The 21,711-nt window shown below is 52.0% G+C and overlaps 1 protein-coding gene across 2 annotated transcripts; it reads left to right on the top strand.

Moving 5' to 3' along the window:
- Positions 1-1,849: 1,849 nt before the first annotated feature.
- On the top strand, positions 1,850-21,625 carry LOC133358051 (bactericidal permeability-increasing protein-like). Of its 2 annotated transcripts, XM_061576319.1 has the most exons (16): positions 1,850-1,910; positions 1,971-2,230; positions 6,285-6,384; positions 9,066-9,194; positions 9,942-10,097; positions 10,399-10,462; positions 11,771-11,834; positions 12,936-13,027; positions 13,388-13,564; positions 14,913-14,972; positions 15,541-15,705; positions 16,538-16,605; positions 17,214-17,256; positions 17,735-17,798; positions 18,428-18,504; positions 19,795-21,625. In XM_061576319.1, exons 2-16 carry the CDS (start codon positions 2,098-2,100, stop codon positions 19,834-19,836), a joined length of 1,434 nt encoding a protein of 477 aa, XP_061432303.1. In that variant the 5' UTR covers positions 1,850-1,910; positions 1,971-2,097; the 3' UTR covers positions 19,837-21,625. The 2 variants fall into 2 exon arrangements, with proteins under 2 accessions (XP_061432303.1, XP_061432302.1); XM_061576318.1 differs by having other exon boundaries at positions 1,862-2,230.
- The last annotated feature ends 86 nt before the right edge of the window (positions 21,626-21,711 follow it).

Here is a 21,711-nt window from a genome sequence, read left to right as displayed (position 1 = left end):
CGTAGATTCTTTATTGGGTACGTACCCTTCTTCTCAGCAGAGAGAGAGTAATTACATGACGCGGTGGCGAGGAGATGTTGACTACCTCGCCTGGTGTGCAGGAGGTCGTGGGTTCGATCCCGACCCTGACGCCTGCTGCTGCTGCTGTGTATTTCGAGTCTGCGTGTCTCTCTCCCCGTGGTCGCGTGGATTCGTCTCTGGGGCCTCCGGTTTCCCCCTCCACGTTTCTAAACAACATCACCACACGTTGAGAGCATTTGGCCGCTGCTGTAAACTTCCACGTGACGAGCCACTTCAATGAGCTCTCATTTGTGGGCCTTACCCGGTAAAATAGAAAAAAATTGTTTCGACCTTCACAAAGCGGTACTTATTTTATCAACCCCCGGAAGGATGATGGGCTGAGTCAACCCCCGCCCCTCCCCCCAACCTTTCGATTGCGACACCCCGGGGATGGGGCGGTAGGGGGGTTGGTTGGGGGGGGGGGTTGGTGGGGCGGGAGGGGGGTTGGTTGGGGGGGGGGACTTCCAAGTTTCCCAAATGGAACTTCTCCCTCCACGGGCACACCGCAGGCCACGTGGCGACTCTCACCCGCGCCCCTCCGGGAAGCCGCGAAGGCCGCCGCTGAGTCGCCAACGTGGGGGGGGGGGAGTCATCGTGGTGCTGGGACCCCCCCCCCCACCCTTGTCAATGTGCACTCCACAAGAGATGGGGAAAGATGCAGACGAGACGGATGTTAGTGAGATGAGGGAAGAGTTACAGAGATCAGCATGGGAATGAGAAAGATGAATTATACGTGAGATGACATTATTGACGTGTGCTACTGTGAGGATGGCTGCGCGATGCGACCTTGACGAGGTCAGTGGCGAGGCGCTGTGGTTCAGTTGTGTGGAGGGCTTTGTTCGTCACGAGCGCGAAGTTTCACTGTGTTCTTTGAGCAATCCAACGCAGCTCGGCCAAGCCAGTGCTAGTAATGTTACACAAAATTGAAACAATCCCGGACCTCTCATGTCCTTGGGGTGGCTGCCGGAGATCATCCAAGACGCCTCGTCAACAACATGAGGACCATTCCGGGCAAACCGGGACAGGTGGCAACCGCACTGAGAGCCCGTGCATAGAACGCCTTTGCCGATATCACGTATGACGCCTGCCTGGGAGGTGTGTGTGTGTGGTGTGTGTGTGTGGTGTGTGTTGATGTGTGTGTGTGTGGTGTGAGTGTGTTGGTATTATATATATGTGTGTGGTGTGGGTGTGTTGGTATTATATATGTGTGTGTGTGTGGTGTGTGTGTGTGGTGTGGGTGTCTTGGTATTATATATGTGTGTGTGTGTGGTGTGTGTGTGTGGTGTGGGTGTGTTGGTATTATATATATGTGTGTGGTGTGGGTGTGTTGGTATTATATATGTGTGCGTGTGTGGTGTGTGTGTGTGGTGTGGGTGTGTATGTGTTTGCGTGTATGTATATGCGTTTATTGGTGTGTGTGTCTATGTGGGAGGTAGGTGTGTGTGTGTGTGTGTCTATGTGGGAGGTAGGTGTGTGTGTGTGTCTCTATGTGGGAGGTGTGTGTGTGTCTATGTGGGAGGTGTGTGTGTGTTTCTGTCGGAGGTAGGTGTGTGTGTGTGTCTATGTGGGAGGTGTGTGTGTGTGTCTCTGTGGGAGGTGTGTGTGTGTGTGTCTATGTGGGAGGTGTGTGTGTGTGTCTCTGTGGGAGGTGTGTGTGTGTGTCTCTGTGGGAGGTGTGTGTGTGTGCGTGTGTTTGAATTTGCAGCCGAACCGGGAATTCCCCGGCCCCCCAGCTCGCCGGGATGTTTATTTCGAGACATCTGAAAACACTTCCTCGTTACGCAGCGAGGCGTGGCGTGGCGGCACAGTAGTAGACCCAGGAAGACATCAGCAGCGCACAGGTAGACCAGGTGTTGCACAGGCAGACCAGGTGTTGTACAGGCAGAGCAGGTATTACACAGGCAGAGCAGGTGTTGCACAGGCAGACCGGGTGTTGCACAGGCAGACCGGGTGTTGTACAGGCAGAGCAGGTGTTGTACAGGCAGACCAGGTGTTACACAGGTAGACACGGTATCACCACCACCTCCCTCCGTCACCATGCCTCTGCGCCTGGTGCCTCTGCTGCTGCTGCTGCTGTGTCTCTGCCTGGCGGTGCCGAGCAGAGTTCAGGCCGGCAGCCCCGACACCGCTGGGTTCATGGTGAGACTCACCGTACCCGGACTTGACTACGGTGAGTCTGACTCGTGGCCAGGGTGCGGGATGCATGCTGCTGTACAGGTTGGCGACATCCCCTCACCTGCCACGTGCATCACGTGTTGGAGAGCTGGCACCAGTGACGTTACGAGCGTGGGGGGGGGGTGCCCCCCCTCATCTCACCACTGGTGGCCAACGTGGCGAGTCGGAGGCCCCCTTGAGGACCGCCGTGATGGGATTTGTTTATTTTGAAGAAAACACAAATGTTGTGAAGAGGATATTATTGATCAACATGCATGTGCTACTTTGTGTGTGTGAGCGTAACTTTTGCGTAGCTAGAGATGTGTTATTGGAAGTGACAAGGTAGAGTTTTAACCGCGAAAAAACGTCAATACAGCGTTACTTGCTTTGAATGACAGCAACTTGACTGAAGGAACATTGGACTATAGAACTCCGTTAAAGGGATATGTATTCATGAGATACGCGTCAATTACATTGCAAAGAGATACAACTTCTGCGGAGCTGTGGCGGTTGCATGTGTAACGGGTTCCGGAGACACTTGTAGATGTAACTTCTTTATTACAATACAACACTCCAACAGTCCTGATACTCTGTTACAGCCTAGGTACACAGCCTAGCTACACAGCCTAGATACTCTACTCTGGCTACGCTCGCCCTCACAAGGTCGTAGAGTCGGGAGTTCCAGAGTCCCAGCGCTGGCTCTCACAGCATCCCAGGGTCTTCAGATGGCTGGTCGTGGGTCTTGGGTCTTGAGTTACAACTGGGCCCCGATAGTCCAGGGAGCTCTCCTTTTATGCCTGGTCCAACGAGGGGTGGGGCCGTGTGCGCCACCAGACATCCCACAGAGCACACACAGCCCCCCCCCCCCCCATTGGCGGCGCCCAGGGGATTAAGCGCCTGGGAACTCAACGCCTGGCGCCCAGAGGCTTAAGCGTCTGGACCCCCTGGGAACCCAGCGCCTGGCGCCCAGAGGCTTAAGCGTCTGGACCCCCTGGGAACTCAGCGCCTGGCGCCCAGAGGCTTAAGCGTCTGGACCCCCTGGGAACTCAGCGCCTGGCGCCCAGAGGCTTAAGCGTCTGGACTCGCCTGGGAACCCAGCGCCTGGCGCCCAGAGGCTTAAGCGTCTGGACCCCCTGGGAACCCAGCGCCTGGCGCCCAGAGGCTTAAGCGTCTGGACCCCCTGGGAACCCAGCGCCTGGCGCCCAGAGGCTTAAGCGTCTGGACCCCCTGGGAACCCAGCGCCTGGCGCCCAGAGGCTTAAGCGTCTGGACCCCCTGGGAACCCAGCGCCTGGCGCCCAGAGGCTTAAGCGTCTGGACCCCCTGGGAACCCAGCGCCTGGCGCCCAGAGGCTTAAGCGTCTGGACTCGCCTGGGATCCCAGAGCCCCCAGCAGCCCCTCCCTTCTTATGTCACTACACATTTAGCGAAGACGGAGCGGGGCCCCTGCAGCGTTAGATGTTCGAGGCCGTGAGGGTCACAACGACGACGATGGGATTCGGGCAAGAGGAGCTGCGATCTAGAGCAGCCTCGAGGTGATGCCAGGAGACGAATCAAATACTGGGGCCTCACCTGACTGATTGATGCATCCCCTGAGCTGATAATGTAGTTACTACGCCACTGATAATGTAGTTACTACGCCACTGATAATGTAGTTACTACACCACTGATAATATAGTATAGATAATGTAGTTACTACGCCACTGATAATGTAGTTACTGCACCACTGATAATGTAGTTACTACACCACTGATAATGTAGTTACTACACCACTGATAATGTAGTTACTACACCACTGATAATGTAGTTACTACACCACTGATAATATAGTTACTACGCCACTGATAATGTAGTTACTACACCACTGATAATGTAGTTACTATACCACTGATAATGTAGTTACTACGACACTGATAATGTAGTTACTACACCACTGATAATGTAGTTACTACACCACTGATAATGTAGTTACTACGCCACTGATAATGTAGTTACTACACCACTGATAATATAGTTACTACACCACTGATAATATAGTTACTACGCCACTGATAATGTAGTTACTACCCCACTGATAATGTAGTTACTACGCCACTGATAATGTAGTTACTACACCACTGATAATGTAGTTACTACACCACTGATAATGTAGTTACTATGCCACTGATAATGTAGTTACTACGCCACTGATAATGTAGTTACTACACCACTGATAATGTAGTTACTACACCACTGATAATGTAGTTACTACGTCACTGATAATGTAGTTACTACGTCACTGATAATGTAGTTACTACACCACTGATAATGTAGTTACTACGCCACTGATAATGTAGTTACTACACCACTGATAATGTAGTTACTATGCCACTGATAATGTAGTTACTATGCCACTGATAATGTAGTTACTACGCCACTGATAATGTAGTTACTACACCACTGATAATGTAGTTACTACACCACTGATAATGTAGTTACTATGCCACTGATAATGTAGTTACTACACCACTGATAATGTAGTTACTACACCACTGATAATGTAGTTACTATGCCACTGATAATGTAGTTACTATGCCACTGATAATGTAGTTACTATGCCACTGATAATGTAGTTACTACACCACTGATAATGTAGTTACTACACCACTGATAGTGTAGTTACTACGCCACTGATAATATAGTTAATACGCCACTGATAATGTAGTTGCTACACCACTGATAATGTAGTTACTATGCCACTGATAATGTAGTTACTATACCACTGATAATGTAGTTACTACACCACTGATAATGTAGTTACTACACCACTGATAATGTAGTTACTACACCACTGATAATGTAGTTACTACACCACTGATAATGTAGTTACTACACCACTGATAATATAGTATAGATAATGTAGTTACTACGCCACTGATAATGTAGTTACTACACCACTGATAATGTAGTTACTACACCACTGATAATGTAGTTACTACGCCACTGATAATATAGTTACTACACCACTGATAATGTAGTTACTACGCCACTGATAATGTAGTTACTACACCACTGATAATATAGTATAGATAATGTAGTTACTACGCCACTGATAATGTAGTTACTACACCACTGATAATATAGTATAGATAATGTAGTTACTACGCCACTGATAATGTAGTTACTACACCACTGATAATGTAGTTACTACACCACTGATAATGTAATTACTACACCACTGATAATGTAGTTACTACACCACTGATAATGTAGTTACTACACCACTGATAATGTAGTTACTACACCACTGATAATGTAGTTACTACGCCACTGATAATATAGTTACTACACCACTGATAATGTAGTTACTACGCCACTGATAATGTAGTTACTACACCACTGATAATATAGTATAGATAATGTAGTTACTACGCCACTGATAATGTAGTTACTACACCACTGATAATATAGTATAGATAATGTAGTTACTACGCCACTGATAATGTAGTTACTACACCACTGATAATGTAGTTACTACACCACTGATAATGTAGTATAGATAATGTAGTTACTACGCCACTGATAATGTAGTTACTACACCACTGATAATATAGTATAGATAATGTAGTTACTACGCCACTGATAATGTAGTTACTACACCACTGATAATGTAGTTACTACACCACTGATAATGTAGTATAGATAATGTAGTTACTACGCCACTGATAATGTAGTTACTACACCACTGATAATATAGTATAGATAATGTAGTTACTACGCCACTGATAATGTAGTTACTACACCACTGATAATGTAGTTACTACACCACTGATAATGTAATTACTACACCACTGATAATGTAGTTACTACACCACTGATAATGTAGTTACTACACCACTGATAATGTAGTTACTACACCACTGATAATGTAATTACTACACCACTGATAATGTAGTTACTACACCACTGATAATGTAGTTACTACACCACTGATAATGTAGTTACTACACCACTGATTGTAATGTCGTTACGACACCACTGACTGCTACCATGTGTACCATGTTGGGAACTCTCTCTGTCTCTGTCGCTCACAGGTCGGAGCGTGGCTGTTGGGATCCTGGTTCAGAAGCTCCATGGCATCTCGATCCCGGACCAGAGCGGCTCTTCTGGCGAGATCCACTACACCCTGTCCGGGTGAGTGTGGGTTTGTGTTGCCCCAAATTATCATCACAAACCCACACTACGCCCTGTCAGAGTGGGTGTGGGTTTGTGTTGCCCCAAATTATCATCACAAACCCACACTGCGCCCTGTCCGGGTGTAGTGTGGGTTTGTGTTGCCCCAAATTATCATCACAAACCCACACTACGCCCTGTCAGAGTGGGTGTGGGTTTGTGTTGCCCCAAATTATCATCACAAACCCACACTACGCCCTGTCCGGGTGTAGTGTGGGTTTGTGTTGCCCCAAATTATCATCACAAACCCACACTACGCCCTGTCAGAGTGGGTGTGGGTTTGTGTTGCCCCAAATTATCATCACAAACCCACGCTACGCCCTGTCAGAGTGGGTGTGGGTTTGTGTTGCCCCAAATTATCATCACAAACCCACACTACGCCCTGTCCGGGTGGGTGTGGGTTTGTGTTGCCCCAAATTATCATCACAAACCCACGCTACGCCCTGTCCGGGTGTAGTGTGGGTTTGTGTTGCCCCAAATTATCATCACAAACCCACACTACACCCTGTCCGGGTGAGTGTGGGTTTGTGTTGCCCCAAATTATCATCACAAACCCACACTACGCCCTGTCAGAGTGAGTGTGGGTTTGTGTTGCCCCAAATGATCATCACAAACCCACACTACGCCCTGTCAGAGTGAGTGTGGGTTTGTGTTGCCCCAAATTATCATCACAAACCCACACTACGCCCTGTCAGAGTGGGTGTGGGTTTGTGTTGCCCCAAATTATCATCACAAACCCACACTACGCCCTGTCAGAGTGAGTGTGGGTTTGTGTTGCCCCAAATTATCATCACAAACCCACACTACGCCCTGTCAGAGTGAGTGTGGGTTTGTGTTGCCCCAAATTATCATCACAAACCCACACTACGCCCTGTCCGGGTGGGTGTGGGTTTGTGTTGCCCCAAATTATCATCACAAACCCACTTGGGGGGGGCAGGGCGAGGGGGTTATTGACTCCAGGACCCGGATGGTGCCCCCCACTCATTAAGAGCCACTTTGGTTGAGTTATTGTTTGTGGTCGCCAGGTCGCTTCTGAAGAAGTGTTACATAGCTCAGTGCGCCTTACCTGGTAAAATCTATAGTCCATTGTTCCTTCATATTTAAAGCTAAAGAACTGCTCACCCCATTCCCCTGACCTCTTTCTGAAAAGCTGCCCTCCCCCCCCCCCCTATAAAAGGGTTTCTGTACGATGTTTCGTCTTGTCACCTGTAAAGGATTCTCCATTAGGGGCGGGCTGGTGGCTCAGAGGTCAGAGGTCAGAGCTGGCAACGCTGACAGGCAGCATCATTATCATCACCATCACGACCCATGGGCAGATAGTCCGTAGTAGGTGTCCATTGCAACATTTCGTCATTTGTTTCCACCGTTCCTCTCTGTCTTGTCGTGGCAAAGTGCTCAAGTAGTGGCCACATCTTTCTGGCACCGATCTCTTATGATGTCGTCGACAAGGCCATTCTCTTTCCGGTTCCTTCCATTTGTCCTGAACAACAACGACGACGACGACACTTTTAATTGTGTGCAATGTGGACAGGCGTGGTTCTAACCGGGTTCTCGCGTGGAGCGAGATGATGGTTTCAGCCAGGTGCCAATGAGGCCTCAAGCACGGGCGGAGCGGTGGTCGTCACAAATGTGACGCTGATTCTGCTCTGAAACTGGATGCTACATCATGATACATTCCAGCTCTGAGAATTAAAACATAGATATTGTTTCGACCTTGTAGCAGCCTTTTTACACCTCCGATTAGCACGGTTGGCTACGTACGGGGCGAAAGAAGTTCAACATACTGTACGTAGATACATAATAAAGGTTATTGGGGTTAGATCGTGACAGTATAAATGCGTCGTTAGCCCGCCACCACCCGACACAGCCAGCCAGTAAGCTTTGTCACATAAACAAACTTGCCAATTAGTTAATACTTTCGCCCACCGGTGTGTTGGAGGGTAAAGCCACAACATTTACCACTTGAGTACCGAGACGTTTCGCTGGCAGGTACATTGCCCAGCATCAAGCGGACGATTTGCCAGAATAGTGAAGAGAGTCACCTGATTCCGGTCTTAAATAGAGCAAGATGACACTACAATTGTGAGCCACTCAGGTGCGGAGAGCAGAGGGCGTTTATTGTAATTATGTAACTATAGACAGGTAATCACTGTCAATTAGCATGTGATGCAATTGCAAGGTGTATTACTTAATGATATGCTTCCAGGCTGCAATAAGCCTGTAGCTGTCAGAGCGGTTAAAGTGATTTTGTATTTCTCTCAATTTCAATAGATTCTCGAATCAGTCTCGGCCAGCAGTAATGTGTTCTACACAACACTTCGACGTTTTCAAGTCATTGCATGTCCTTGTTGCCAAGCATGTTCTGCAACTGCCGGCAGTTGTGTTTGTGAGAATTTAATGATTTATTTATTTTGTGTTCCAGCATAGCATTTACCACAAGAGCAATTAAAATGACATACACATGAATAACCTCGTACAGTGTGCGAACAACTCTGCTGGGGAGACAAAGGCGGCCGGGTGGGATGTTGGCCATGCCACCACCGTTGGCGCCCTGCCGGCGTTTGCGAACCACACTTGCTCCAAGCCATCTGGAGGCTGCACAGGGGACCTTTATCTATCCTTTGTGTTCCGTGTGTGGTCAGGATGCACATCACCGACTTCACAATGCCCAGCACGGCGCTGGGTTTCGTTCCGGGCTCGGGGCTCAAGTTCAGCTTCAGCGGAGCGTCGGTGTCGCTGTCCGGGGATTGGCATTACAAGGCGCTGTTCGTGTGAGTCAAGCACAGAGACGCTCACTCACCGAGATGGCCGTGGCTGTCCGTGGTTCTGATCCCGTGGAGTTCAACCTGCACCTAAGAGGATCAGTGGTTGTCCGTGGTTCTGATCTCGTGGAGTTCAACCTGTTCCTACGAGGATCAGTGGTGTCCGTGGTTCTGATCTTTTTTTTTATTGGGTGCAATTGTGAAACAACAGCCATATCAGACACGAGTACATCTAATCGGCACAATCATTGATTCACTGCAACTCAAAGACTCACTCCTACAAGACGCGTGATGAAGTTAGCAGATGTACCATGTGCTCGGCGTTCGAAGGCCTGAAGACCAGAATCAGTGTTCAGGGAGGTAGTTCCATATCCGGACAGCAGTGAAGGGAGCTTTCGTTCAGGGAGCATGTTCTGGCAACTGGGGAGGCAAGGGCGCGGTTTGGCAGGGTTGCGCGTAATCGGGTGGCACGGCGTCTTCCATATGGGGGTCAACTCACTGTGTTCGTGTCTTGTGGTTGTTGTTTGACTTGCATCCCACTGGGATTTTTGCACACAGCGTTGGTGTACGGTGCTTTTTCTGCAATATTTTGATGTCTTTTCCTGGATTTTCTGTTTGCACTTAATCACATATTCACTTTAAGATGTTTTTTATTCATGTTTTTGTTTTTTGTTTGTTGCGGTTGTACCCGATTCAAGAACCGAATGGCTCACAGGGTTATACCTAATAAATGAACTTGAACTTGGATGAACGCAGGAAGGACAGCGGCTCGTTTGACATGCGCATGAGCGGGCTGTCGCTGTCCGCCGTGCTGGTGCTGTCCCGCGATGCCGTGGGGAGGCCGTCGGTCAGCGCCGGTGGCTGCAGCAGTGAGGTCGGCGACGTCGACATCAAGTTCCACGGCGGGGCCAGGTGACTGCACTTTTCTCTTCGTCCCTCCCCCGGCACCTCCATTGAGCGTGGTTGGCTGCCTACGACACGGAAGAAGTTCGACAGAGGCACATACTAATCTCGCCAGTTCAAACAAATTCTCCCTCTAGTACCCGATTAGTGTGGCTGAGATTCTTGCAGCGATTGATTGATGTCATCTGCGGGCCTTTTAAAAGTGTCGGGCCTCATTGTGGCCACGGGCCATACACTGCAGCCTATGATGGGCCTAGGTTTCCAAACTCCATGGTTTAAACGATTGTTGTTGTGTGTGTGTGTGTGACAGCTGGCTGTACAACCTCTTCAAACACCTAATCGAGAATAACATACGAGATCACCTGAAGGGTCAGGTATGTGTGTGTGTTGAACTTCTTTTGCACCGTACGTAGCCAACCGTGCTAATTGGAGGGGTGGGGGAAGGACAGCAAACTAAACACAATAAGCAGTTCTAAAGAAATTAGTTTTGAATCTGAATTTGAAAGTGCATAGCTCCAGTGGCTTGCTAATATCAGAAGAGCATTCCAGAGGGCCGCAGAAGAAGATTTGAAAGCGGCCGATGCGGTGAGCGCCGTCTCCGTCCGATGGCGAGTTAAACGTCACTGCGAGGACGGCCGGAGTTCGCGTGATCGTTCACGAGCCTTGACGAGATCAACAAGGAATTCTGCTTCAGTTGTGGCGAGCGCTCTGTGTGTAATGAGTAGTGCGACCTATATGAGTGCGACAGGTGTGAACACCGGTGCCGTCTTCGCGCATGTGTCTGTGTCTGCGAGCACCTATTAAGGTCGCGATGGCACCAGAGTGGGTGGTATGGCCAGGACCACGAACACGCCACGCCAACTTGTTGTTCTCTGTTCAACGTGGCTAAATTCCAGCTCTAAGAATGAAAACATCGGTTTGCCTGTCACACGACGAACCTCACTCTCATGTGCAGAGCGGGTGGGGAAAGTCCTGCCCTTTGCTGTGTGTGTGTACTTGAAGAAGGGATCTCAGAGGTAGCTCTGGGGTATCCGCTTCCACGGGCCGTTCTGTGTGGATCAGAGAGTCACTTGCAGAAGAAGAGATCTCAGAGGTAGCTTTGTGATATCCACTTCCGTGGGTACATTCTCGAATAACGCGGAGGCTCTGGACTGCTCTTGCGCAAGAGCAGTGTGGCGACGACACAGCACCCAGCAGCAGCACGCATGGGGCGGACATCGGGGCAGAGGTTGCAAACGGGTTTTGATTCCTTACCCGTACCCGTACCCGGCCGCACCAGGGTCGCAAACGGGTACCCGTACCCTACCCGTACCTGTACCCTACTCGATACCCGGCCGGGTACGGATAGCCGGGTATCGGGTAGGGTACGAGTATCGGGTACCCGATTGCGACCTCTGGGATGAAGCCATGTTGCAGGCGCGGGTGGGTTGATTCTAGGAACTTGAATTGTGAGAAGAGACAAGACGTTGGGAAATGAGTGACAAACGGTTACTCACCAGTGACTCACGGCCTACCCATACCCGGCCGGGTACGGGTAGCCGGGTATCGGGTAGGGTACGGGTATCGGGTACCCGATTGCGACCTCTGCATCGGGGTAAACGTGAACAGCAACAAAACACGGCGCTTGTGATGAGTTCACGAGCAACTGTGCTGCCCCCTGTCCCCCCCCTCTCTCGCAACAGCTGTGTGGTCAGGTGACCGAAGCGATCAACAGCGACCTGGAGAACAGCCTGCAGGAGATCCCAAGTGAGACCCCACGTGGGAGACACAACCCCATGGTTACTCGGTTCACCAGCGGTGTGGATTATTTACACATGCAAGCTTTTAGGGGGTGGTGTTCACGCCCTCGCCTGGTGTACAGGAGGTCGTGGGTTCGATCCCGACCCTGATGCCTGCTGCTGTATATTTGGGGTTTGTGTATCTCACTCCCTATGGTCGCGTGGATTTTTCTTCGGGTCCTCCAGTTTTTCCCTCTGTATATAGCTCAGTAGGCCTTACCTGGCAAAATTTTAAAAAGTTTAGTTTTAGTTGACGTACGGCAATGCAGACCATGGGCTGACCTCGCCACACGGACAGGGATTCACTTCTCATGGAATGTTTTTTATTCTTTTCGGCGTCGCTGGTTTACAGACCGAAGCAGGTGGCACGTGACGAGAAATATCTATGTACGCTGAACTTCTTTCACACCGTACGTAGCCAACTATGCTGATCGGAGGTGCTCGTAGTAGTAGCAGTCACAGCCATGAGCGACGGGCATCCTGGATGTGGCGTTACCGGCTGTGGATATTTTCGTGGGGTAGACGTGGCTGAAATGAAGCCCGGCCGAGCGAGTGAAGCCAATCAATCCCCAGTGCTGCGATATTTCGGCGGCCCACATTTGAAAAGTAAATCATTGCAAGGGTTTTTGTGTGAAATAGGTCGTGGGTAAAAGAGTTTGTGTGTCAAAGAGTTTGTGGGTGAAGGCTACGCTTCCAGGGTCAAACTGTACGTCTAGGGTGGGCGCGTGGCTTTTCCACTGCAACACGGCTCTCCAACACAATGCCCGAACAGCAGCACAAGGAAACAACATCAGAAAAGTGCGAGAGATGTGGGCCGTGTGAAGGGTTGTCATGGTAACACGGCGAGCGATGGCGACGATGATGCCCATGTCGCATATGAAAGGTGGAATGTAGTTGTTACTGATGGTGTTTGATGATGATGGTGCCGATGACGATGCTGATGATCACGATACAAGCCAAAGTTCAAGGTAGTGATGTCATTGTTGCTGATGATTTATGATGATGCTCATGATGTCGACGTGTCCAAGAATTCATGTAAATGTCATTCCAAATGTGATCGGGACCCCAGTCACTGCCAAGGTGGACGAATTCACAGAGGTCGACTACTCGCTCCTGAGTCCTCCCGACACCCGCGCAGACATGCTGGACATGCCCTGCAAGGTGAGCGCACTCACCTGCTCACCACTCACCTGCCCACCACTCACCTGCCCACCACTCACTTTTCCACCACTCACTTTTCCACCACTCACCTGCCCACCACTCACCTGTTCAGTAACCCTGTACCGGTGACCAGGCTGCTGTAAGTGTCCTACCGAGCAGACGACTGTCTCTACGTCTCCGTGTCTCATTTCCACGTCTCTATCCATCTACCCACGTCTCCGCTCTCGTGTCTCCGTGTCTCTATCCATGTCTCCATGCGTGTCTCTATTTCTCCATGTCTCTATCCGTCTCTTTAAATGTGACTTTGTGTGTCTCTCCGTGTCTCTATGTGTGTATCCGTGTCTGCGCTTTGCCCCGCAGGGTGAGTTCTACAGCCTGCAGCACCACTCCGAGTTCCCTGTCCCTGCGCCCCCCATGGATCTGGGCACCTCTGCTGACCGCATGCTCTACTTCGGCCTATCCGAGTTCCTCTTCAACAGCGCCGGCTACGCGTACCAAGCCTCCGGTGCCCTCACCTACATCATCACTGAGGCCATGGTGAGATACAGAGACCCTCCTCTCATCCGATACAGAACCCCCATCTCATCTGATACAGAACTCCCATCTCATCTGATACAGAACCCTCGTCTCATCCGATACAGAACCCTCGTCTCGTCCGATACAAAGCCCCTATTCCATGCGTGTTGACATAATATTTAAATAAGTCTTATGATAAATTGCACTCCACCACACTCGCGACCGAATGCGTCGATAGTTTCAACTTGTAACGTGCCCCTGCTACACAATATTCTCTCCCTCAGAGGCACGAGGACGAACCACGCTGGTGAGATGTTACCTAGTTTAACACGTAGGCTTTCGCGACCAATATTATTCATGATCAACGTTTTTGGGTTAGATCGCGTTATTTATAAATGTGTCGTAACCCTCCACCACCCGACACGGCCAATCAGCAACAAAAAAGTGTCACGTTTACAAAAGACAAATAGTTCACTGCTTTAGCCCACCGGTGTGTTGAAGCGTGAAACCAAAACATTTACAATTTTTTGAGTACGATGATTCGCTGGTAATTGCATCCAGCATCATCGGGAAATTCGCCAGAATAGTGAGGCTCTGCTCTTGCTCCCGGTCTTATATAGAGCAGCAGCAGCAGGGTGACGTCATCATTTAACTCATCAGGTGCAACGATTTGAGGCGGAGGGGGGGTATTGTAATTATATACTAGATTAGTAATCAGGCAATTGTTACGATGTTAGTTGTAGATTAGTAATCAGTTGTAATGTATGTTATTGTAATTATATGCTACGTTAGTAATCAGTTAATTAGTGTTTGTTTCGCCTATAAGGAATTATAATATGTATTATTTAATAATACGCTTCCAGGCCGCACTAAGCCTGCTTTATTGGACAGACGGGGCGTAACATTAGTATAAGACTAAAATGGTTTCAAGGTGACATGTGGCAGCCAGGTGGTGAACTAGCACCAAATTTCCTCCCCTCCTCGCCAAGCTCTGCAGTCCTCAATATATCAAGGTGTTGTCAGCCAACTCATGAGTGGGAGAGGAAATCGGATTACCTACACGTGTGAGGGAGCAACACTCGATGCCGTACAGATGGAAACCACACCACGTGTTTGCTGTGCCACCTTCTCTTGGCGAGCCTGGGAATGGTACCTCCTCGACACCCAACGGGCAGGGAGTGTCGCAACATTTTCTCGGTCATCACCAGCGCTTGCTGCTGCTGCCTCCGCCGTGCTGGATTACAGGCAGCCACACGCGTAGCTGCCACCACCACCACCACCACCCGCGTTGAGGTGCCGTGGCTGCTGGCGAACGTGCTCGGCGTGACGCCGTGTTGTTGTGCGCTGTGCACGTGGTCTCTGCTCGCAGCTGCCGAAGGACGCCCCCTTCCACCTCAACACCTCCAGCCTGGCGCCCATCGCTGTGAAGGTGCGTACAAGTGCCCCACAGCCTCTCGGCGCCGGCCGCTTTCACCCCTTTCCCACTGGCGCATCCGAGCCGAGGCATCGCGGCGCCCTCACGGTACTATGGCTGGTTTCTCCACCGGCTAGCGCCGTACCTAGCTGGAGGACGCACCATCGCCGCCACCGCGTCACCCACACGCATCTCCACTCGCTCGCTGCGCGCGACGTCAGTGGCACGACTCGGCTCCTGCGGTGGAAACACTGGTGCCACCTGGGCCACGCCAGCACACCTCTGGCTCGGCTCTGCTTGCGCGTGTTTGTGCGGGGAGCGGTGGCGTAGCAATTAGAGCGCCGCGGAAAACAAACCCTGACCGTCCAAGTTCGATTCCCGCTTGCTGGCCAACACCAGTGACGATTATCGGAACCGGTGCTGGGCCTCCTTGACTCGGCCTCAAATGACTACCTGGTTTGGTGTGCTAATGAGTAGCGCCGGGGGGGGGACAAAGTTGCCACACTGCATAGGCGCTCGGCGACAGCACTTGCCGAGACAGCGCGCGTGGGCTACACGGGGGACCTTTGTCTGTGCGCGTCAGCTCAAGGACTTCCCGGGGCTGCCTGTGGAGGTGAGGGTCGAGTCGAGCGCCGCGCCCACGCTCTCCATCTCCGCCGGCAACGTCACGCTGCACACGCAGGCCCTCGCCACCTTCAGCGCCCTGTGGCCCAACGGCACGCGCAGCTTCCTCTTCTCCATCAACGCCGTGAGACACGCGCGCGCACGCACACACACAACCACACAAGAACACGCACGCACACGCATATATCCCCCTTTAGCCTTAACAGACTGTAGGGGCAAGTGCTGTTCGCCAGCACCTATGAAGGCTGCCACGGCACGCAAGGGGGTGGGTGGCGAGCACCATGGCGATGTTTACACACCGCACCAGGTACTAATTTGAGGCTGATTCGACATAGGGGAGGCCCAGGACCAGTTCAGATGATCGTCACCAGCGTTGGCCGTAGCGGGAACCGAACTCGGGTCGCCAAGTTTGTCCGTTGTTGCTGGAGGGCGACTGCCTCCAACTGCCCAGCAGCGTCCTTCACGAGCCTCCTCCACAGAGGCCGATCTTGACACCGCTGGTACCAGTCATCGGCAAGTCCACTCAGCTCCACATCCTCCTGTACCACATCACTCCATCTCTTCTCTAGCCCATGCCGCGCCCGTTTAGCCCCCTCGATCCGGCCGAACAAAAGCTGTTTAGGCATGCGGTGGCTGGGCATGCGGGCTACCTGACCCTGCCAACGCAGCCTTGCCTGCCGGAGGAGCTCACCGATGGGACTTTGCCCAGATTTATGTCTATGTCTGGGTGGAGCTCCTCACACAATTCAGCCTGGTTAAACCCAGGATGGATCGTAGGCAGGCCAGCCTAAATGTTTCCAACCAGCGAAGACACACATACACACACTGACACACACGCACTGACACACACACATACACACACTGACACATGCACTGACACACACACACCCGCGCGCGTACACTCACTAGGGTTGAGTAGGAGCTCGCTAACAGAGCGCCTCGCTGTGCGTGCGCAGAGCGCCTCGCTTGCTGCCAGGCTGGAGATCGACGCTGACAAGCTGCACGGGACGCTCGCGCTGGACAGGTCAGCGGCGAGCGCAGCACCAGCCAGTGCCACCACCACTGGGAGGGGCCCTGGGTTGGCCGTGTGGCATTAAAAATGGCTAGCCCCCCCCGCCCCCAGTAAACAATAGACTCTAGCCACCCCCCTCCCAGTAAACAATAGACTCTAGAGACCCCCCCCCCTCCAGTAAACAATAGACTCTAGCCCCTCCCCCCCTGTAAACAATAGACTCTAGCCACCCCCCTCCCCCTTCCCAGTAAACAATAGACCCTAGCACCACCCTCAGTCAGGGTCTATGTCTGGGTGGATCTAAGTCTGTGTCTGTGTCTGGGTGGGTCTATGTCTGGGTGGGTCTAAGTCTGGGTCTGTGTCTGGGTGGGTCTGTGTCTGTGTCTGGGTCTGTGTCTGGGTCTGTGTCTGGGTGGGTCTATGTCTGGGTGGGTCTAAGTCTGGGTGGGTCTAAGTCTGGGTCTGTGTCTGGGTGGGTCTATGTCTGGGTGCGTCTATGTCTGTGTCTGTGTCTGGGTGTATGTCGGGGTGTATGTCTGAGTTTGTGTCTCTGTCTGGGTCTATGTTGGGGTCGATGCCAATCTGCTGCTGTCTGCGTTGTTTGCTGCTTGCGTGTGCAGCTTGGTCCTGACGCTGGTGAAGTCGGATGTGGGAGACGTGCACGTAAGAGCACCCACCCGTGCTACTGACGCATGCAACACTGACACATGTGACACTACAGACAAAGATCCCCCGAATAGCCTTAACAGACTGTTCGGGCAAGTTCTGTTAGCGAGCAGCACCTATGAAGGCTGCCGGCACTGTGGTACAACGAGGGGGTGGGTGGCCAGAACCACGCCCAGCCGCCTTTGTCTCCCCAGTGGCGATGTTTACACACCGGACCAGGTACTCATTTGAGGCTGAGTCGACCTAGGGGAGCCCCGGGACCGGTTCAGATAATCGTCACCAATGTTGGCCATGAGAACGGGAATCGAACTCGGGTCGCCAGGCTCGTAGCGCAGTGCGCTAACCACTGTGTAACTGACATCTGTGGTGCTTACAGCTGACTGCTGGATGGGCGCGTTGTGCAGAGCGGAAGGCCCGGGCACGGCTAACAGCTCCACTCTCTGTGTGTGCCACTCTGTGTGCTGCTCCCCTACAGGTCAATTTGCTGCAGTCGATCATCAAATTCATCACTAAAACGATTATCCTGCCCAAAGTGAACGGTAACGCAGCGCCGCGCACACAACGCACCCACGCAGGCCTCTCCACATCTGGTGGTTTTCCGCTCTGCATTTAAAATCAACGTCACGCGTTTATTGAGTGTTTGGCTGATAAAAATGTCCACATCATTGGACTCTCATTTGCGATAGGCAGGTCACTGCGGAAAAAAAGTGATAGAGCTCAGTGGGCCTTACCTGGTGAAACAAAGAGAGTGAGTACCGTCGAAATTGCAGGGGCGGCAGTCGCAGCACAGGACGTTGGCTCGGTACCTGCAAGAGGGCGGCTGAACCGTGCATGGTTGGGTGGCCAGAACCTCAATTTGAATCCGCAATCTCAGCGTTGCCCACTCAGTGTCTCTGTCTGACCACCCCTCCACCCCCCACCCCCCAGGAAGATGTCTTGAATGTCAGGCGTGCCAGGCTAGGTGTCGTGTGACACTGAGTCCCGTCCCCGCGTGTGTATGTGCGTGTGTGCGTGTGTGTGTGCGTGTGTGCGTGCGTGTGTGCGTGTGTGCGTGTGTGCGTGTGTGTGCGTGTGTGTATGCGTGTGTGTGCGTGTATGCGTGTTTGCGTGTGTGTGTGCGTGTGTGTATGCATGTGTGCGTGTGTGCGTGTGCGCGTGTCCCGCACAGAGAGGCTGAGCCAGGGAATCCCCATGCCGCTTCTGAAGAAAGTGAAGATCGTGAACGCCGTGCTGCTCAACAAGGAGGTGCGCAGTGCGGGCCGGAGCGTTCGTGAGAGCGTGCGTGCACGTGCGTGTGTGTGCGCGTGTGTGCGCGCGTGTGTGTGTGTGTGCGCGTGTGTGTGCGCGTGTGTGTGCGCGTGTGTGCGTGTGTGTGTGTGCGCGTGTGCGTGTGCGTGCGCGTGTGCACGTGTGTGCGCGTGTGCGCGTGCGTGTGTGTGTGCGTGCGTGTGTGCGCGTGTGTGTGTGCGTGTGTGTGCGCCCCGGTGGCTAGATGTTAACTCCCTCGCCTGGTATGCAAAGGGCGTGGGTTTGATCCTGACCCTGACGCCTGCTGTATAATTGGAGTTTGTGTCTCTCTCCCCGTGGTCACGTGGATTTTTAACCGGATCCTCTGGTTTTTCCCATCGCATTTAGAATCGGCATCACACGTTTAGAGTACTTGGCCGCTGTACATTTCAACATGACGATAATCCAACTTCGTTGAGCTCTCATTAGTGGCCACGTTGCTTCCCAAAGAGAGCTACGTACATGAGTGGGCCTTACCTGGTAAGATAAAAAAAGTTGAGCTTAGTTTTCGTCTCTCGTCTTTGTCTTTGTGTGAGTCGGGAGCGGTGGCGCAGCGGTAAGCACACCAAGCTACCCAGTGACCCAAGTTCGATTTCTGCTCACGGCCAACACAGTGACGATTATCTGAACCGGTCCTGGGCCTCCTCTAGGTCGACTCAGCCTTACATGAATACCTGGTGCGATGTGTCTAATAACATCAGCACTGGAGAGACAAAGATGGCCGGGCGTGGTGCTGGCTACATACCCCCTCATGTGCCGGAATCCATGCACAAGCATGGTTTCTCTTCAGTGTTTATTGTTTTGTTTTATGTTGAACTTCTTTCGTACAGTACGTAGCCAACCGCGCTAATCTGAGGTGCGGGGAAAGGACAACAAACTAAAGACAAGGAGCAGTTATGAAGAAACGAGTTTGTCAATCTAGATGATGACGGTTTAAAAGTGCACAGCTCCAGTAGCTTCCTAACGTCAGGAGAGCGTTCCAGACGGCCGCAGAAGCGCGCCCAAAAGCGCCGCGCGATGCGGCGACCATCGTCTTTGTTCGGTGGCTGAGCCAGAAGCTGCTGCCGCTGCTGCTGCCACTGCTGCTGCTGCTGCCACTGCTGCTACCGCTGCTGCTGCTGCCGCTGCTGCTGTGAGGAGGACCGCCGGCGGAGTTCGCGGATTGCTGTGGTGGGTGGGGGGGTGTCGGTGAGCGCCGGCCGCGTCGCGAGAGACGATGACCGTCGTTCCGTGCTGTGCCCCCGACAGGGGTTCACCGTGGTGGGGATGGATCTGCGCTACTCGCCGTGACGTCGGGGGCCGCGCAGCCACGGAGAGAGGGGGCGGGGGGAGGGGCCTTGGCTGCCCTTCCGGGGGCGCGTGGGTGCTACACGGTGGACGCCACACACACAGACACACACACACAGACACACACACAGACACACACTCTCTTGTTATGAGTTGTATTGTTCCGATTGTTTACCCGGGAAAGCATCGCCCAGTCTCGTGACTCTTTTTCAAGAGGGTCCTGCCAAGCTTGCAGAGTGGGTGGTAGTGGTGGGAACAATGATTGCTGCTGCGTTTAATCCCCAATGAGTCATGTGCAGTGTAATCTTTCACATGTTCACCGTGACACTGGCACACAGCGGCCTCCTCTTGTCAATGATGCCACGGGAACTTTTAACGTCCACCGTGAATCTGACGGCGCGTGGTAGTACTAGTAGAGCCATGAGGGTTGTTACACCCCAAGTATTAACCGGGACGGCCGCTGGACCCGAACCGCCTACACTAAAAGTCGAAGTGAGTTTGATTTGCTGCCCAAACGACTGAGGCAGTGCAGGCAAATTCCACATTCCAATGGCAGGGGGCGAGTCTATCCAAAGGACCGTTGTTGCCCTCCCCACAAAGTGGTACCCTGTTTATCGACCCTCGAGAGATGATGGGATGAGTCAAATCCACCCCCCCCCCGACCCCCGCCAACCAGGATATGACCTCTCAACCTTCCGATGACGAGCCGCTCGCTCGACAGCTGAGCCACCAGGCCCACGGGGAGTCGAGAATTGTTCTCAACAATTACAGCAGCCTGGGGGTTGGCGAGTTCCACTCATGGCGGGGGCAGTTGTCAGCCTCAAGATCTGCGTTGCCTGAAGCCTCCTGCTCAATATACACACAGACAGACACCACCTCCATCACGGGGCTGCTCGTTCATCGATTGGCCAAACATCGCAATGCAGCAGCAGGGATCCCCTGGTGGGTGAAGCCTTTCCTGGGTGAATAAAGGGTGAATGAAGGGTGAGTGAGGGGTGAGTGAATGGTGAATGAAGGGTGAGTGAAGGGTGAGTAAAGGGTGAATGAAGGGTGAGTGAGGGGTGAGTGAATGGTGAATAAATGGTGAATAAAGGGTGAGTAAAGGGTGAATGAAGGGTGAGTGAGGGGTGAGTGGTGAATAAAGGGTGAATGAAGGGTGAGTAAATGGTGAGTGAGGGGTGAGTAAATGGTGAATGAAGGGTGAGTGAAGGGTGAGTAAATGGTGAATGAAGGGTGAGTGAAGGGTGAATGAATGGAGAATGAAGGGTGAGTGAAGGGTGAGTAAATGGTGAATGAAGGGTGAGTGAAGGGTGAGTAAATGGTGAATGAAGGGTGAGTGAAGGGTGAGTAAAGGGTGAATGAAGGGTGAGTGAAGGGTGAGTAAATGGTGAATGAATGGAGAATGAAGGGTGAGTGAATGGTGAGTAAAGGGTGAGTGAGGGGTGAGTAAATGGTGAGTGAAGGGTGAGTGGAGGGTGAGTGAAGGGCACGCTCGCGGTAACATTGGGTGAGGGCAAGAGACGTGAACAAAATGAAAGTAAAAACAAAATCACGAATCCCCCCGCTGGTGTCTGTATACCATGGCGCTTTGTAAATCCCTCCCCAGGGAGGCCTCCTCTGTGTGCAAGGCTGAGTCTGCAGGGGGGCAGCTTCGTCTGGAAGCGCGGATTCTAACAGCCCAAGACGCGCACTGAGCCGCTCGTTTTCACATCTCGCTTTGTCAACTCCACGGCAAAATCGTCGCCGGGAGATTTTTTTGTTGTACCTTTTGATAAACACAAATTGCCACCAATGTTTGACTCTCGATGATTTCCCGCGCTGTCTTTATTATAAAAGTCCCGCTTGCAAAATGCCATGTGGGTCATGGTGTTGCGTGCA

Source organism: Lethenteron reissneri, chromosome 60, assembly GCF_015708825.2.
Source record: "Lethenteron reissneri isolate LAM-NWPU_2019-01 chromosome 60, ASM1570882v1, whole genome shotgun sequence".
In the NCBI taxonomy this organism is placed as follows: Eukaryota; Metazoa; Chordata; class Hyperoartia; order Petromyzontiformes; family Petromyzontidae; genus Lethenteron; species Lethenteron reissneri.
The sequence above is the reverse complement of the archived record's forward strand: the minus strand, read 5'-3'. Positions and strand labels throughout refer to the sequence as shown.

Coding starts and splice junctions, on each gene's coding strand:
- LOC133358051 (XM_061576319.1), top strand. CDS start 2,098: ATGCCTCTGCGCCTGGTGCCTCTGCTGCTGCTGCTGCTGTGTCTCTGC. Junction 9,195..9,941: donor CATTACAAGGCGCTGTTCGT/GTGAGTCAAGCA, acceptor GGATGAACGCAG/GAAGGACAGCGGCTCGTTTG. Junction 17,257..17,734: donor CGGATGTGGGAGACGTGCAC/GTAAGAGCACCC, acceptor GCTCCCCTACAG/GTCAATTTGCTGCAGTCGAT.